Below are 17,458 nucleotides of genomic sequence, written 5' to 3'. Positions count from 1 at the left end.
ATTAAGGGGCAGGGCAGCTGGTAATGTGCTTGCTGTGGAAGGTGATGATTGGATGTGGTTAACAGGCTGGAGGAATGCATGTGGTGAAAGGAAGACCTGTCTCTTCAAGGTAAACAATAAAAAGGCTGTGGTTACAGTCCAGCTCTGGTGTCTCTAAAAGGTCAGAGGATTTTGAAGTGAAAAGAGGGCGTTTTTATTGCCACTTGCAGGTTTTGGATAGAGGCCATGCACATAATAATGATCAACCAAGGTGCTTTTTTTTTCCTCCCCCAGACAAATTTAAGGATGTAGGGTAACTTATATGTACCCCTAATCATTTTTGTAAAAATGTACCTTTTCATTACTGCGTTAGAATGTGAAACTGCACAGTTGCAACCCCTGTAGCCCGAGGACAGGTGTAATCCATATATTCTGACATTTCAAAAAAAGAAAAATATGTGTCTAATCTGTGACAAGGTTCATCCAGGCATTAACAGGCCTGAGGCTGCATGAAATGACTCTCTCAAAGATAAGGGTTCCCCGTGACCTACTTAACCCCAAGCAGGAATGTAGCTGTGTGTGCAGAATGTACAGCTTTAAAGGGGTTCTAGGGGGACGGATGGATCATCTCCATTCACTGCAGCTTTTCCAGACCAGTGGGCATAGGGTTGTGGACATAGATGATGGCAGGGATGGCTACATCTCTGAGTGGGCTTGTTAATGGAGCTCCTGGACTGGAACTCTTTCTCTACCTAATTGTCTGTAGCGGAAATCACATGGAGTCTCAGGTGAGCCTGCCACAACTCTGTTCTGCATCGATTTGAACTCAGACTGAAATCCCAGACAGCTCCTCGTCCTGTATGTCAGCACAAATGTTGCATATATCTGTGCAAATCAATTATATACAATGCAAACTAATTTATAGAGAATTGTTTTTGTTTTTTTGCTCCTTACAAGACTTTCTTTCAGAATAAATTATTTTACATCCTCTCACATTGGCACCCCTTCTATAGAGCTCTTTCAGTGGATTACCCACATCAGCTAAAGGTTCTCAGCAGTGCTTGTTCCAGTTAGATGGCCTCTATGAATCTCATTTGAATCTATAAAACCCTCCATCAACTTCCTTTCTGCACTTTACAGTCAGTTGACAATCTAAAAGCCATTTTATATATAATATTCTAATCACCCTGCAGACATCAAGCTATGCTGTAATGTTATTGTAAAAGACTTTATGTAATAAATGTAGTGAAGGACTTTTTAAAAAACTCTTAGCATGAGAAAACCTTTGCTCGTGTCGTATTTAGTGATCTACACAAAGACGGAGAACTTGGTGTCGTAACAAGATTCTTTATTTGAGTGCAAAGTAACACAACTTTACTGGGGCCTAAATGCCAAGAAAAAACACCACCACACCCTTTATAACACTGCATGTGATAAACTGCTTCATGTGAAGTAAACGAACGGTTCCCCTCTGACCTCTCTTCTCCACGCCGCACACAGCTGTGCCGACACAAGCCCGCGTGGACTCGGCAGCTGGGCGCTAACAGGACAGCAGTTTGGCTGTAGATTGTCAAACTGGTGGTAAAGTTTACAATGGGCTCACACCTCAGGGGCCCAGAAGTGTGTGTTGTCCAGAGGAAATGATTTGAGTGGATCCAGAGGTGTGTGTGTGTGTGTGCCTGAAGAGGTCTTGGAGGTGGGGGGGCTTGTTGATGGAGGAGTTTCTTAAGTGGATCATCTCATGCCTATGCACTGAGGTCAGCTGGCACGGCTGGATCCTTTAAGAGCCTGCGTCGAGCACAGAGGAGTTTTAGAAGATTGTTTTGTTTTTCTGACAGGTTTTATCCTTTTCACTCTTTAAGACATCTCCAGTGCTGAAATGTCAGTTTAATTCTGATAAAGTCAAAATAATACAGATGTATCTTAATGTTTCATGTTACAGACAGTAAATGGGAGACTTTTAGTTTCACTTTTGAACACCAGAATTCCCCCCTAAAACTCCTCAGTACAACAGTTTGACCTTGGCTGCCAGTGAGGAATGCAGGTTCAGCTTGTGTATGTGTATTCGGCCTATGTTGTTCACTGCGGGTTATTTACCGACCTTCAGGCTAATTATTAACGCAACATTAAAAGTTCCGTGTGAGGCGGTGTTAATCAAATCATATGAAGGACTGCTTACAGCAGGAAACCTTTGACGTGACCTTTTTTATTTTTTCTGTCAGGGAATACGAAATCAAACCAGGCCATTGGTTTCAGTGTCTAATCACCTCTGTTCTGACTCATGCTGTTTGATAATGGTCTGTGAAGACTCCAGGCCTAATCCTCTGAGGCACCCTCACATCCTCCTGTGGGGCAGCCATTCACCGGGGCCAGGTGGGGAGGAGTTTTTCCCAAGGAAATCTGTGTAAGACTCCCTCCCTGTCTCCCAGCTGCCACTGGGGGAAGGACTTCATTGCCAGAGGTTGTGAAGGGGTGTTGGACGAGGAAGCTCGGAGTGGATCTTGAGTGGCGGAAGGGTTTTATTGAGATGTAGGGAGAAGCAAGAGTTCCTCTTATCTCCTGAGTGAAACATGGCCACACACACTGTTCTCGTGGCTCTGAAGAATCAGTTAGCAGATTAGCAGTAGTCTAGAGCTGAGGCCTCCGCTATGGAAAAAGGATTTGTAGTTGGTGAGGTAACCTGTTTTTAACTAGGGGTTTTTATCAGGATACAATGCCATGGTAATTTAGACTATAAACCTAACCTGGTCTGAAGGAGATTACGGTGTTTTTTTTGTCAGCTTCTGTCCTTTAAGCTTTGTTCTTGTGCAGGCTTTAGTCTTGCTTTTAGACATTAATATTGATGTGTTTAGCTTTGATTTTTAGGTAGATTATCGCTTGATGGCAACTTTGTTTTTCTGTTTTTGTTGCACAGCAACAAGAAAGGAGTTGATGTAAAATCAAGTATGCTAATCTTCACTTCCTCTGCATATCCTACATACATTTTAGTGCCTCTCACAAGCACTAAGTATTAAAGGCCTCTTTAAGCAATATCAATCTGCAATAATCTAATAATAATAATCTAATGATTCTTATATTTCTGACAGTTAAAGTAAAACAGACTCGTTGCTGCTACAGTACATGGACCAGTTGTGCTCATGGGTGCAGTTTCCTGCTTTATTCACACTTCAGACAAGTTGAAACTTATATAGACTGTGTACAATGAAATTGGCTGCTTCTGATATGACTGAGTTACAAACTTGTTTTCTTTTCTTTTAGTTAAGAATTAAGTAATAATACCTAAATCTCTAAAGCAATAAGAACATTGATTAGGGTGAGTGCAGCCAGATTATGGAAAAAAAGCTTTGTTTTCTTTATGGTATGTACGTGAATACAAACTGCTAATTGTGTTCTTTGCTTGATAGTGAATTCATTAATGAGCCCATTAGGAACTCTGCTTTTCCTAGCATGTTATAACTTGGCAAATGAAAGTGATAATAAAAACATAGTTACTGCATTGCTTTAAACTGCCAGGTTCTTTATAAATGACTAAAACAAACCCTTTATTCAACAAGTTAAATTTCCCTTACTTGTGTCTCAGGTTAGTATCACTTAATTGTCCTAAGTTGTCAGACGTAATGTTAACAACTGCGAGACAGAGGCTGGTACCAGAGAAACAGAGTTATTCACAGGACGGCAGCTTTATCACCATCACTCATCCGGTTCCTGATAAGGCTGTAGAAATAGCACAAGGTGACTTTAGAGATGATTCATTGTCTGCTGTGTTCAATTTATTGTCATTTAATACATGAGTCATTATGAATCAGGCAGGAGCGTCCAAGCAAAGTTTGGTAATGGAGCAGGCAGGGACTCGCTTTTTCTTTTGGATGGTTATCCACAGTGCTTTTCTAATCCCAGTAAAGGTACTCATGCAAATGACAGTGTCCCCAGAAAGGAAACATTTAGAGGAGCTGAGGTGTTTCATAGTGGTCCGTGTGTGTAGTATTTTATCAATTTTCAAATGGTAAAAGAAAGATGCTTTTCTAATGCTAAGTGCTTCTTTTTGCTTTCAAATAAGCATTTGCATGTGGAAAACAGGCTGTGTTCCTGTTTCTTTTCTCCTGATTTGCTTAGAAAACAAAAGGCCACAAGTCAGAGTGAGTAGCGCAGGAGGGACTTTAGCGCAAACTCTTTATTTTCAGGGACACATTAACAACGTTAGCTACACTTGGGGGATTCTTTTAACTTCAGCTAAAGTAGTCATACAGGTGTGTCTCTTTGGGAGTCATCTATTCTTTAAACACAAGACGCGTCCTCATTTGTCATACTGAAAGTGTCGTCATAGGAGTTGAGGGACTGAAGAGGAGATAGGAAATGTTGATTTTATTGAAAAATTGGACTTTGCTCTGTGGCTCTTACTGGCTTCAACACGTCTATACGGTAAGCATTCAAATATTTGAATTTTTAAAAAAAAAAGTGTCTTGAATTTGGCTGTGTAAGCATTTGTCAAACACAATTAAACTAGGTTACAAATAATTGTAGACTTCTTGCTGCTTGTAATATTTTCCATGGTGCAGTTTGTAACCTGCTCTGTAATCTTCTTCAGACTTTGGTTTCCTCATATTTCAAGTCAAGCAGACATTGCATTGTGCAATGCAACCTTTACAAAGAGTTTGGTTCTTCCTGTGTTGTTGAGTCCAGACAGATTAGATATGCCGGGTACATGGACAGAGGGTAGTTTTAGGTGTCCCAGAAATAAAAACCAGAGCCTCTCTGGGCTAGAATTTGCATGGGTATCATGCTGGTTTGCATGAACTGATGGATAAATGTGAGTCTCATCATCACTGGGTTGTGTAACTATTAACTTACGTCATTGTGGCATGCTGTGGCTTATGTTAACAGAGAAGGTGATAATATTTACATGGGGGAAAAAAATGTACTGAGATATGCCCGATCATGTCTGCAGAGCTCACTGCGAGAGCATCATACCGACAGTAACATCTGTACTTTGTATGTGTCTTTGACAGAGACTGGTAAATGTTTTATACAAGTGTGTATATATGGAGGAACTCATTGTTCCCTATACAGTAGCAGCTTCTGACAGATGAAGCTTGAGACTGAGGTGATCTTGTCTATGACAGCCTTTTAGAAAGTTAATAACCAGGTGCAGAGGTTTTCATTTCAGTGTTTCCCTTCAACCCTCACATCATCCTATTAGGGACTGCATGTCACTCATATCATCCTAATGTCAGAGGCAGATGAGTTTATGAACTGTGCATTTGTTAACTGTCTGATAAGCTTGGGCTGAAATGGAAACAGACTTCTTTAGTTGTAGACTGATTAGACACAGAGCGCCTCTGTAAGCGAATGCTGTCTCTTTTCAGTAATGGCGAGACTGAAAATATACCATTAAGTTTGAGGAAGGATTGTCTTCAAATGTCTCATTATTTGAGCTGCAGCTTTTTAAGTTTAAGGAATACCTCCCTTGTTACAGATTGTATTAAGACACAGTTGAACTGCATTCAATTGTCCACTGCAGAGGATTCAAAGAGGCAGAGGGAAAAAGGGAAGTCATGCTTGTAGCATTAAAACACCTTTGTCTGTAAACGTTAACCTCAGCTTAACAGGCAAGAAGCTGGAATTTAAAGAATTACAATGAGGGGTTAGCTTTTTTCCATTTTAGGCTACAAGAGTCTGACCTATTTTAATCCATTAAGAATTGCACAGTCTCGACTCTTTGGCTTGTTGAGGTTAAGAGACTTTTTGAAATGTAGTCCAAATACTACACTATCTCAAACTCTAGCCTTGACTTGGTTAATGTTTATCTCAGTAAGGCACCAGCTGCATTGATGCTCAGCTGAAACAAAGGAGAGTGTTGTGCTGTAGCTGAGGTAGAACACTTTGTGAAACTGTGGCGTGTGAATGGCAAAATTACACTTGTGGCTTGGCTGCAATAATTTTTTTCTGGACCATACACTTAAGCTCCCTTATACTTAACATTCCCCACCAGCATTCTGTATAATCTGTGGTTTAACAGGTCTGTCCACTGAGTTGTTTAAAATGAAGAGACAGGAAATGAAGACTGTAAATGAATGCAGATATGCTAATTATACATTATAGGTAGACAGGGTGTCAAGTTTGTAATGTGTGGCTAAAAAGGAAAATTGATCTCGGCTTGCATGCATCACCGATGTTAAAAATGGATGCAACCCTTTGATCTGCTCCTTATTTACACATGGTGCGTCTCTGTGACACTTTCCACTTTAATATACAGTATATTATTACCTCTCTCAATGAAATTGGTTCTGGCTTTCTTAACAGGATCGCTGAAATGGTTATGAATGTATTCTCATGAAGGTTTTATCAGAAATGGAACTTGGCCCACCTTGGAGATCCACATTTACTGCGTTTTCCTGACACTTCCTCCCTGATGTTTAAAACTTGCACTTAAAAATCGAGCTGGTACGCAAAAATATTCGAAAGTGTAAATGTCATGCTTGTCTACCTTAGCTAGTTAACCGTTTTTTAGAAAGCATCTATTTAAACTAGTGCTCGCAGCCTCTGCTGTGGTGGTTTCTATTTAATGATTTTTCCCTGCAGGTGTTGCCAAAACATCACTGACATTTGGGCCTGAACCAAATACTCATCTAAAACACTGCACAGTATGGATGCTTTGATCTGTTTGCAGTACATGTGTAATGTTGTTTCTTTAATTGAAATCTTGTGTATTTATTCTTTAAAAGGCTTAATTTAAATGGCAGACACTTGTAAAGCGCTCCACATCTGACAACAGAGTGCCACAGTAATGGGAACGGCTTTGCCACTGTGGCTACGGATCCCTCAGAGATTAGTAATAAATATTTGCACATGCTGAAGAGACTATGTGGCACCAAGCAAGACCAGACACTCTCCTTTTGCACTGTCTGCATGATGGTTTTTCTTATTACTTAGGATATATGGAGGGAGAGATGATGTAAATGGAAATGTTACAGAGGATGCAGACTACACTGGCTTGGCTTTTGTCATCTTTGTGACAGGCTGACTGGAAACATTTTGCACTGAGTCACACAGGAGTACACATTGGGCTTATCTTAGATCAGCAGGTCATTTACATTCCTCTGCTCAGCCTCTTTCAGCATAGGTGGTGTTTGGTCCTCCAGTTTTAACCTAAAACATGTGGTAAGTGGTATCACCTACTGATAGTTCCTGCTTGTACAATCTCTGAAGTGGTCAATCAAAGCTGAGCTCCTTCTGATCTCAAGTGTGCACGCTCCAATCTGCAGATAAATCCAGAGTATTCTTACAATGCCGCTGTTTACCTTATAATGCAGTTTACTCATGCATGTTTTGTTTTGTCACTGTGGTTGTGCAAAAGAGTTGGGTTTTAGCCCATCTTTAGTTCACATTGTGTTGTTCCTCTTCCTCTTAACTTGGCAGTGTTTGCAGCCTGCTACAGAGAAGCTTTATTATAGAGGGATATTGGGTGGGAGGAAGAAATGGAAAGAGGAAGGGAGTTTCACATGCCTCACAGAGCAAGGCTCAAAACCAAAAGTACCGACAGAAGCAGCAAAGGAAGCAGATGCCTAATTCATAGCAGTGTATTGAGTGTAATAGCTCACCACTACACTCCCCTTACACCATCAACCCTGTGATTTGTCACAGAGCGTAAACAGAGCTTTCTCTAGCGGTCACCTCGTGCTTGCCAGCCCATCTGTTTCTCCCAGTGAGGTTTTGCATGGGAACGGTGTCAGTGGGAAGGCTTGGTGCAGATTGTAGATGTAGTATGAACAACATGAGCTCACTACTGAGTCATGGAAAGTTTCAAGATGCAAAAGAGGCGCGTCTGTGTGTGTGTGTGTGTCTGAATAAACCAAAGGTGGCTTGACTTTTCAAGTGAAACCCATCCAGTGCACATCACTTCATAAATCACTAACTTTATGTTCTTCCCATGCTCTGAGATGAAACGTTTGACTTGCTTAATATTATTTCTTAAACGGTTTCATGTTCTGTGCTGGGAAATAAGTGAAGTCAGGAAAGGTGAATCAGCATGGTTGCAACATATTTTTGTTTCTAAAACCTTGGGATTATCTTGCATCTGTTGTTGCACATCTACTGATGGAGATATGCAAGTTGAAGCTTGTCATCACTCATGTAGAACAGAAAGAAATTTTCAAGCTCGTGACATAAGTGGCTTTTTTTGGGTGGGTTGTATCGGCACCATATTATGCTCTCCATCCACACGCAGTATGACCTAAGACATTAATTATCACTTGATGATTTGCCTCCGTAGATTTCCGTTTATTAGTCTGGAGTTGAACTGCTTGACAAAGCTGTGTTTCTTTAGCTTGGCAAACTGTTTTGACCTCTTTACTCTCTAAATATTTAAGGAAATGGAGCTCTCTGCACAGTGGCCATTCTCACCCTGCTATGATTTCATATGTTTAGGAAACGTTTGTGAGGAAAATTCCCCATCTGGCCAGGAAGAATGTGAAACTGAATATGGATTCCAGTTCTCTTAAATTCAGTCATGGTTCTATAAAGATGCATAAACAAAGCTCCTGGTCCCCTTACCCCCCCCCCCCCCCCCCCTTTTTTTTTTTTTCTCATGAGTTTTTCCCCTCACTGTTTTTCCAAAGTTCAGTCTTCAATAGTCCGGAGAGCGAGGAAACGGCTGGGCTTTTCATATAATATGTGGCGTTGTAATTGGGCCGTGTCAGTAATGATCTGAGTGAGGCCTTTTACTGTAAGCCACTCCTGTCTTAGTCTGGGAGTGGAAACAGAGTTATGTATTGATTCTTGGATAGTAGTCTGTTCAGTGTTACTTAAACATTCATTGATTTACTTTTATCTGACATTGTCCAAAAATGGGACTCATGCAGTTGGATCCTTCTTTATTCACTTCCTTTATGATGATCTGTTTTGTGACATATTGTCTAAGGTAATTGTCATGAATGTCTGTTACTGAAACAGCGTTTTTATGGCTGCATGTATGAGAAGGCGAAATATAACGACTAATGAGGAATATCGATGCTGTACAGCCATTAGTAGCTGCATTGAATCCCTATAAGGCCTATGCTGTTGTGGGTGGCATCACTGTTTTTATTTCCCTTTTTACCCCGGTGTGTCTGCATAGCTCTACAATAATGAGCTAAATTCAAGCTAATGCATACTAAAGACCAGGTACTTGTTACTGAACTGCAGAAAAGAGAAGCAGAAGGCTTGTTTCTGTAGATTGATTATAAACTATCAAAATAAGAAAACGGTGCACGCCTACAATGGAAAAATGCCATCTATTGCAGGAGCATTGCGGGGAAGCCATATACACTTACAGTGTATTGAAGTATGTTTATGGAGCCATTGTTCTTGTGCTAATAATTACTCTGCATTTACACTGCACTGCTAAACAGACTTACCATAGTGGTTTCACATAGTTGTGGCTATATCATAGATTTAACTGTATTATAGCTTGAGCTGTAAGACAAGCAGGAGCCAACAGTAAACGGTTGGTTACAGGGCAGAGTCCATGCATCTAAATGCATGAAAATGTTAGAATCCTATCAATAAAGGCAAAAAGTTGCACATTAGAATATTCCAATGTCCCTTAACCAAAATAATAATAATCGAGCATACATTATAGATGAAGACCCTTTTAATTTTTGACATTGTCTGCTTTTTGCTTATAGGTTTTACTTTTTTAAATTTCTCAAATTTATGTCAATGTTTCTCTCACCTGTTCCAGAATCTCCTCAGTTGTCCTCACCCCTCTCCAACAGTGACCATGTCCAGGGAGGCCTCGATTTGGGTCCATACTATTGCAACCAGGTATGCATGGAGCCACTGGATGGAGAGGGTGAACGTCCAGTGAGCCTGGTGTCCTCCCTGTCCTCTGGTTCATCCCGTGATAGTCACAGTCTTTTCGGGAGCACAGCAGTCCTTCCTTCCTCCACCACACCGCCTATTCCAAGTGAAGAGGACATAGATTTGGAGCTGAGCCCAGCTGAAGGCACCAGAGAGCAGGCTGGGAACCAGAGTCCCACCCTTTCAGGTTCTAGACATCGCTGGCAGGAACAGCTGGAGGCCAGGTTGATCACCAGCCAGTGGAATAACAACAACGGCACGGCCAACAGGAAAGCGACTGGTGAAATACTTCACATCCCCTGTTCGCCTGTCGTCGCGGATGCCATGGCGCCCAACCCAAAGCTGACCTATGTGGACCGGGTTGTCATGGAGATCATGGAGACGGAGCGCATGTACGTCAAGGATCTGCGCAGCATCGTAGAGGTGAGTGGATGTCAGGGTTTTTCCCCTTAAGCCAAGTATTCAGATTGAGCCAACGATTTTAAATTATAGCCACTAAATCATCTGAGCTTAAAGCTCATATTTGATTTGGATTAACAAGCAGCTATGACCTCATGTCTGCATCACCTTTTAGAGCAGCCAGGAACCAAAACACAGACAACTGAATCAGTGGCTGTTGAAAGCAAATAATGCCTACTGTGTTCCCTACAAATAGGTCTGGTACTTGAACAGGATCCATTCTGATTTTCCTCTTTTCCAAACAAATCAGCCAGTTGACAAAAAATGTGCCAGACATCTGGCGGCTGAAGGCTTTGTTTAGAGATTTCTAGTTCATAGAAAGGAGGACCGTTAAACAGTTTATGGTCGAGTTTTAGTGTTTTGTATAAACTATTCTGTATATTTACAGTGCAGTGAAGGCTTACAGCCTACAGCCTGGGATTATGTAGTATGCTCATATGTGGAGTCAGAGTGGGAAACAGTGCAGGTCTTTCATGGCAGCAGGAATCTTGGGCTCTGTGATCTTGGTTAAAGATAGTGGAAACCTCATCTCAAAGATGTGAAGCGTGGAAAATGAGCCAGGGATGATTTTACCACTCAGCAGGCCACTTACGTCTTATCACTCTTTCTACCTTTGTAGTCTGGAAACAGCTTCCCGACAGAAATCTCCCCAGTTCTCAGTTTGTCCTGGGTGGGGAAAAAAACACAAAAAACAGGAGCAGTGTGTTACCGTGTCACTGCACGGACTGTAATGCCTTTAACAGGTGAGCCATTTCTGACACTGAATGGCAGTAAAACAGTTAGCACCTCCTCACTTTGCGCCAGACTGTGTCTGGCGTCTTGCATTTACTGTGGGAGGGAGTGCTGCCCCTGCTGTAGCTTAAATAATGACGTGCTCTCGACAAACACTTCCAGGACCTTAAACTCTTTCAGTTGACAGGAGCAGAGTCAGTGAGACAGACTCTGCTGCAAGATCTAGCCTAGTCTGAAGTGTCAGGCCTCCCCAGCCAACACAAATATCTCTATCTTTGCACCAACAGAAGAAATAACACACATGTGAAAAGAGATGTCGGGCTATAGCGTGGGAAAATAGTCATTCCATGATTACAGTATTGCTTCACTTACTTTTTTTTTTTAATCCTATTCTTACTCAAAGCCTTGGATTCGACGGGCCCATAACACTTCTTTTGGCATTGTTTAATTTCATGCTAAATCAAAGCTCTTGCCTCATACTGACACGCAGCTGTTACACATGGACATCCTTGCTTTTTATCTTGCCATTTATCTCTCTGACTCTTAAAGCCATCACTCTGTCCTTTCATGAGATCATTTTTAGAACAGCTGTTTGACCCCGGCTGGTTTCGCTTAGCCAGATATATTCCCAACACTTGTCCAGAACACACCCAGAAAGATCTTTCAGCATTTTATTCGTAAATGTGAAAATTAGCGATTCAAACAATGAGTGTTGCAATTAAATGTAGGCGTCCCTGTTCTATTAGCGAGAAAAAGCAACTTCTAGCACTATAAGCTACAGATGGCATTCACTAAATTAAATCTCACAGCACTCTGTCGGCTCGGAGTGAGCATTGCTATTGCAGCACAGGAATTCTCCATCAGTGGTGTGCAGCAGTTCATTCAGTAGTGTGATGTGATGACTGTTCTCCTAATCTGTGCCGTCCAGCAAGCCTGCTAAGTATGTCTGTATTTACACCACATCATCAGCGAGGCTTTGCCGTGTGCGCACAAGCTCTTTACTGGTATGCTCCGTATTTAGTAAATGCTTATGTCTGTGTTTGACTATTGTTAATTTTCCCCTTCGCCTGTTTTGAGTTGTTTTCTTTCCACACGAGTGTGTAATTGACAGAAAAAAAGGGTAATCAGCCAGATGTTGGCATGTTTGGCTTTAGTACTTTTTGATATTTTTAACTAGTTTGAATACTTTTTATGTCCAGAGGGAACAGGCTGTACTGATGTTTCTAGAATGGGTACTGCAGAGCTTCTTTCAGAGTCACGTTGCTCCCTGGTCCACAGAACAAGTCCTTAAAAGGATCCTTGAACTGTCTCATAACTGATTTATGAAATAATAATCCTGCTTCTGTAGCTCAGGAAGATCTGACACCCCACTTGTCTTTTTACACACATTAGAAGAAATGTTATAGCCCTAAAACTGCAGCAATCAGCTGCACTAAACAAATGTCATCATCACTCAGTGCAGAGGATGTGAGAAGGCAATGAGAGGAAAATGTATATGCATGTTCCCTCTGCTGGCAGGAATTTGGAAGTGCATGTCTCTTTCTTAACCATAAACATGTAACCACATTTTAAGGAGTTTTCAGATATAACTTCCCCTCTTTACTGTTTTTTCAGGATTACTTGGCTCACATTATCGATATAGGCAACCTTCCCATACGGCCAGAACAAGTGTGTGCTCTTTTTGGAAACATAGAGGACATCTACGAGTTCAACAGGTACATATAACAAGTCTGTTTTGGGTATTTTTATGCAGTCATTTTGTGCAAGGAATGTTTTGTACACTTTCATTATGCTATTGGATAATGGAGCATTTCATGAAAGTTAAAAATGGCTGACCCTTGATGAATTTTTCTTCACATGCTGCTTATATTTTATTGAGTCATTCAAACCGGATGCAGGGAAAACAAAGGAACAGCTCGCACAGCAGTAAAGACCCGACTGCAAATATCCGAAAGCGGCGGAAATAGAGGTGCAGCTGGCTTTACATTTCGACATCTTATGTCAGCAAGTGTTCGCGGCTGACCGCGCTTGCCTGCCAAAACACACATTAACATTGCTCTCTCCTCTCATGGTGAGGAGCCTCCCTGGTAATGCCAAAGCTATTATAAAGAAGGCTGCAGTAGTTATTACATCTTAATCAGTCTAATTTTACAGATTTGTAATTGATGTTGTGCCATTGTATCGAGGCCTGACTTGCACTGCATTGTGAGGGCTTTGCTTTCGCAATATATAAACAGTGATATTAACTTTAATCATATAAATCCTTATATCAGCTTTAGCACTAGTGCCATATGTTTATGTGCAAAAGGGGGAAACCAGCTTTTATTTTTCTGGATGAACGATATACAGAAATTCTGCTTACTTTGGATGCTGTACTGCACATACTGTAAAAAAGAAACCCGACTAACGGTTATTTACTTTGCTGTAGTCCAGTCTCTTGCTTAGCTTTACAATATTCTGAAAGTCATAAACTCTTATTTGACATTGGGAGTTTCTGATAAACAGTCTTTATTTCATCCAAGAATCTGTACTTCTTTGGGGCACTTAACATTCTCTAAATATTGTTAACCAAGCAATCATGTGGTATGAACAAATATTGACACTGCACATAATAAATCGTAACACTTTTCTCATTGAACCAAGAACACGCTGGCACGTTCCTTTGAAGTCAGTTTCAGTCAAAGATTTGCGGCACTTGAAAATGCGTTGTGCTGCGTGCATTAAAAATAGTTCATGCTTGACTTGTGATGATTAGTGATGACTTTTTTTCCCAACAGTTTTCCATTGTAATTGAACATTGAAGTAAATTTTCAGCACTAGAGAAATGAGTCATACTGCAGTAAAGCGCCTGTATTTCTTTATTTTATTTCATTTTTTTACTGAGTTGGTGTTACAGCTTGTAAAAGTTACAACTACAACTCAGGGTTTGTTTTGTGACCTGAATAAAACACATTTTTGATTGGACTGGTGTTATGTTCTCAATCCAGATATGTATACACTCACCTGTTTAACAGTGTATGGCTCCCTCTACTGGTATTTTTTCCCCTCTAAGAAAGATCAAAAACTCCTTGAGGTTCATGTCATTATGTATTAAGTTCTTGCTGGTTACCTATTCCTTAATAGTTGTTAATTAATACGGTTTCAGTGTTCCCGATTGACACTCATCTATCACATATTGTTGCTTCCTGCATTTCAGTGAGTTGCTGGAGTCTTTGGACATGTGTGAAAATGATCCCGTGGCTATCGCTCAGTGTTTTGTAAATAAGGTAAGCACAACAATCTTGCACTAATTAAAGCGATATCAGCTCCCCAAGCAATGCACATAAGTAATATTTACGACTGGTCTGTGTTTCACCAGAGCGAATACTTTGAAATCTACACCCAGTATTGCACCAACTATCCCAAGTGAGTAACTAAGACGAGATGTTCTTCTCATATATTAAATTTTTTTTATTTTCCTGTTTTGGTGTGGAATGCTTTAAGGGAATCTATCATTTGAACTAAAAGGTTAAGTAAATAAGTATCTGTTGCCTCATAAAGCGTGATGTTTGCTATCATGTAACCACATGAATCTGTGGATGTTTAAACTGCAGCTTGGCTTGTTGGCAAAAACGCTCACGAAGCAGTAATTCTAGTTTTTGATATAACAAGCTTTAATGGTATTGATGGATGTCGCTCTTTGCCGTCCAACAGCTCAGTGGCAGCACTGACCGACTGCATGAGGAGTAAAACTTTGGCCAAGTTTTTCAGGGATCGACAGGCCGCTCTGAAGCGCTCCCTTCCTTTGGGCTCTTACCTCCTAAAGCCAGTTCAGAGGATACTGAAATATCACCTGCTGCTTCAGGTACAGAATCTCCTCAAGCGTCATTTTGGTTGACTAAAATGTTTCTTCAGTAAATTGTCTGATTTATGATTAAATAATTACAAAACAAAAAACAAACTGTAAACAAATGTTTCTTGACCTCTTTCTTCAATTTTATATTACTTATTAATCTAGGTCCAAAAAATGTTTAGGTATGAATGTACTGTAACTTGACCAAACCTCAACAGAAATTTATTTCTTTTTAATATTTTTGATCACTGCTAAAGGAAATTGCAAAGCACTTTGACCCAGACGAGGAGGGCTACGAGGTCATTCAGGAGGCCATAGACACCATGACAGGGGTTGCTTGGTACATCAACGATATGAAGAGGAAGCACGAACACGCTGTCAGAGTGCAGGTCAGATGAGATTCCTTTAAAATACTTGTGAAGAGTTTATGTCATTGCCATGTGGAATAAACGGTACAGGTTCAGTGAAGGTGCTTTTAAAATGTAATGATTCTGTAACTCTTCTTATTCGTTTATCAATTCATTTCATATATTTGCTTTTCTCAACAAGGCTGCCTCCTGTGACTTCCATCTCTTGCATGAGCGATTTTTTTTTTTTTGAGCGCCAGTGTTCAAAGTATCTCCCACGGCACATCCTTCTGATTTCAACTTGAATACTTTTCTCATGTTGTTTTTAATTTAAAGTGACAATAGCTTTTAATGATTTCCTTGGTTTAAGGTATGAGAAATAATGGATCCTTTGGACACAGAATCCTAGTTCATATTCACTGTACCTATCCTGGCGTGGTTTTCTGACAAGATTGTTTTATTTTATTACAAGACATCAAGGTTGCCTCCACCTTAATTAGATTAGAAAATGCATGGCTATTTTTCTCACCACAGGGATTTTCAAAAATGCCTTCTACTGTGAGAACAGTTCAGTAAGATAAGAGGAGTACTAAGTCTGTAAGAGGAACTTTGACAGTTCACTGTCATCTTGCTTTTTGTTTTAAATCTGTTCGCAGACAGTCCACCAAGAGGCATTTGAATAATCAGGTGCAGCTCAGTGCTTGCACAGTTTTAGGAGGCTAACTCAGAAGACCACCTATCAGTCATTTAGATGGAGATGAAACTGTATTAATCCCTCTGGGAAATTCAGTATTGCAAAAATGTCCCAGTGGACACACATCACCTGTAGTCAGTTCACTCTGTGTTTCCATTGTACAGGTGTTGTATGAGGACTAAAAATAACAGCCAGCTCCATATATATATATATATATATATATATATATATATATATATATATATATATATATATATATATATATATATATATACATATATACATACATACATATATACATACATACATACATACATACATACATACATACATACATACTTAAAGGGTGTGTACTAACATGTTGATCTTCAGGAGATCCAGTCTCTTCTGATCAACTGGAAGGGGCCTGACCTGACCACCTACGGAGAGCTTGTGCTAGAGGGCACCTTTCATGTGCTAAGGGCGAAGAACACCCGCACTCTCTTCCTCTTTGAAAAGATGCTCCTTATTACCAAAAAAAGAGGAGAACACTATGTCTACAAGATCCATATCTTGGTACGTTTTTGTTATATTATTTGAACAAAGTTAAACACTTTGAAAATGGGGGGGAAAGGTGAGTTTTGTCTGGTGGAGTTGAAAATAACCAATTTATCTGCTGCAATATTTAATATGAGCACTCCTGTTTGTAACAAAATATATATGCCTGGAAATGAGCATAACTCATGTCCACTTTAATTAGATTTTTTTAATTAGAAAGCAAATTAAGAGATAATGAAGTACACTTGGTGTAGCCCTTCTCTTCATTACTGCATTCTGTGGTTCCAGTGCTCCACCCTAATGCTACTTGACAGTGCCAAGGATCCCCTGCTCTTCAGTGTTATCCACTTCAAGCGTCCCAAGCAGCCTCACACAGTGCAGGTAAATGAAAATAGAATCATTATATAGATGGAGAGAAAGAGATGCATGGATGGATTGTATCTGGTGCATCTTTATTAATGTAAATGACTAAAGCAAGTGCTTGTTGATCCAGGCCAAGACTGTAGAAGAGAAGCGTCTCTGGGCCCATCACATCAAGAGGCTCATACTTGAAAATCACAGCACCATCGTTCCACAAAGGGTAAACAACATCATCCCTCACACTGATTTTTTTTTTTTCCTTTTCCTTATGAAGAGGCAGCTTTTCCTGAAACATGCTGCCTTCTTTTTACAGGCAAAAGAAGCCATTCTGGATAATTCAAACTGTAAGTGTTACAATTAAAGTAACCAATATGGACAGGGTGTGTTTTCAGTAGTTTAATATACAAAAAAGACATCTGTGTGGAGAAGATTGTTGTAGTAATCGGAGTATAATAGCATATCCTTCTGCTGCTCAGATCTGGGGAAGTACCAGTATAGCCCTGAGAAGCTGAAGAAGGTGGAGTCCTGCCAGCCTGATGACTTCCATCTCGAAGGAAGAAATGGGAGAAGGAGATCAGGTATAAGAACCGATTTTAAATCTGAATACAAAACCTTTGGTCTTTGTGTAGTTTTTGTGATCATTAAACCACCAGCTAGACTCTTAGTAAGCTCTCCCATTTT

The 17,458-nt window shown here is 40.3% G+C and overlaps 1 protein-coding gene across 3 annotated transcripts in view; it reads left to right on the top strand.

Moving 5' to 3' along the window:
- Window positions 1-17,458, top strand: part of LOC113012371 (pleckstrin homology domain-containing family G member 3-like) — a 30,457-nt gene that overhangs the window by 6,424 nt on the left and 6,575 nt on the right. For all 3 annotated transcript variants that reach the window (XM_026152519.1, XM_026152517.1, XM_026152518.1), the window contains exons 3-13: window positions 9,698-10,239; window positions 12,622-12,722; window positions 14,204-14,273; window positions 14,366-14,412; window positions 14,701-14,851; window positions 15,097-15,228; window positions 16,253-16,435; window positions 16,706-16,798; window positions 16,911-16,997; window positions 17,091-17,121; window positions 17,254-17,355. In XM_026152519.1, coding sequence (XP_026008304.1) covers window positions 9,698-10,239; window positions 12,622-12,722; window positions 14,204-14,273; window positions 14,366-14,412; window positions 14,701-14,851; window positions 15,097-15,228; window positions 16,253-16,435; window positions 16,706-16,798; window positions 16,911-16,997; window positions 17,091-17,121; window positions 17,254-17,355 — 1,539 coding nt within the window. The remainder of the gene's footprint in view (window positions 1-9,697; window positions 10,240-12,621; window positions 12,723-14,203; window positions 14,274-14,365; window positions 14,413-14,700; window positions 14,852-15,096; window positions 15,229-16,252; window positions 16,436-16,705; window positions 16,799-16,910; window positions 16,998-17,090; window positions 17,122-17,253; window positions 17,356-17,458) is intronic.

This window comes from Astatotilapia calliptera, chromosome 19 (assembly GCF_900246225.1).
Source record: "Astatotilapia calliptera chromosome 19, fAstCal1.2, whole genome shotgun sequence".
NCBI classification, from domain to species: Eukaryota; Metazoa; Chordata; class Actinopteri; order Cichliformes; family Cichlidae; genus Astatotilapia; species Astatotilapia calliptera.
This window is presented reverse-complemented; position numbering and strand designations above follow the sequence as displayed.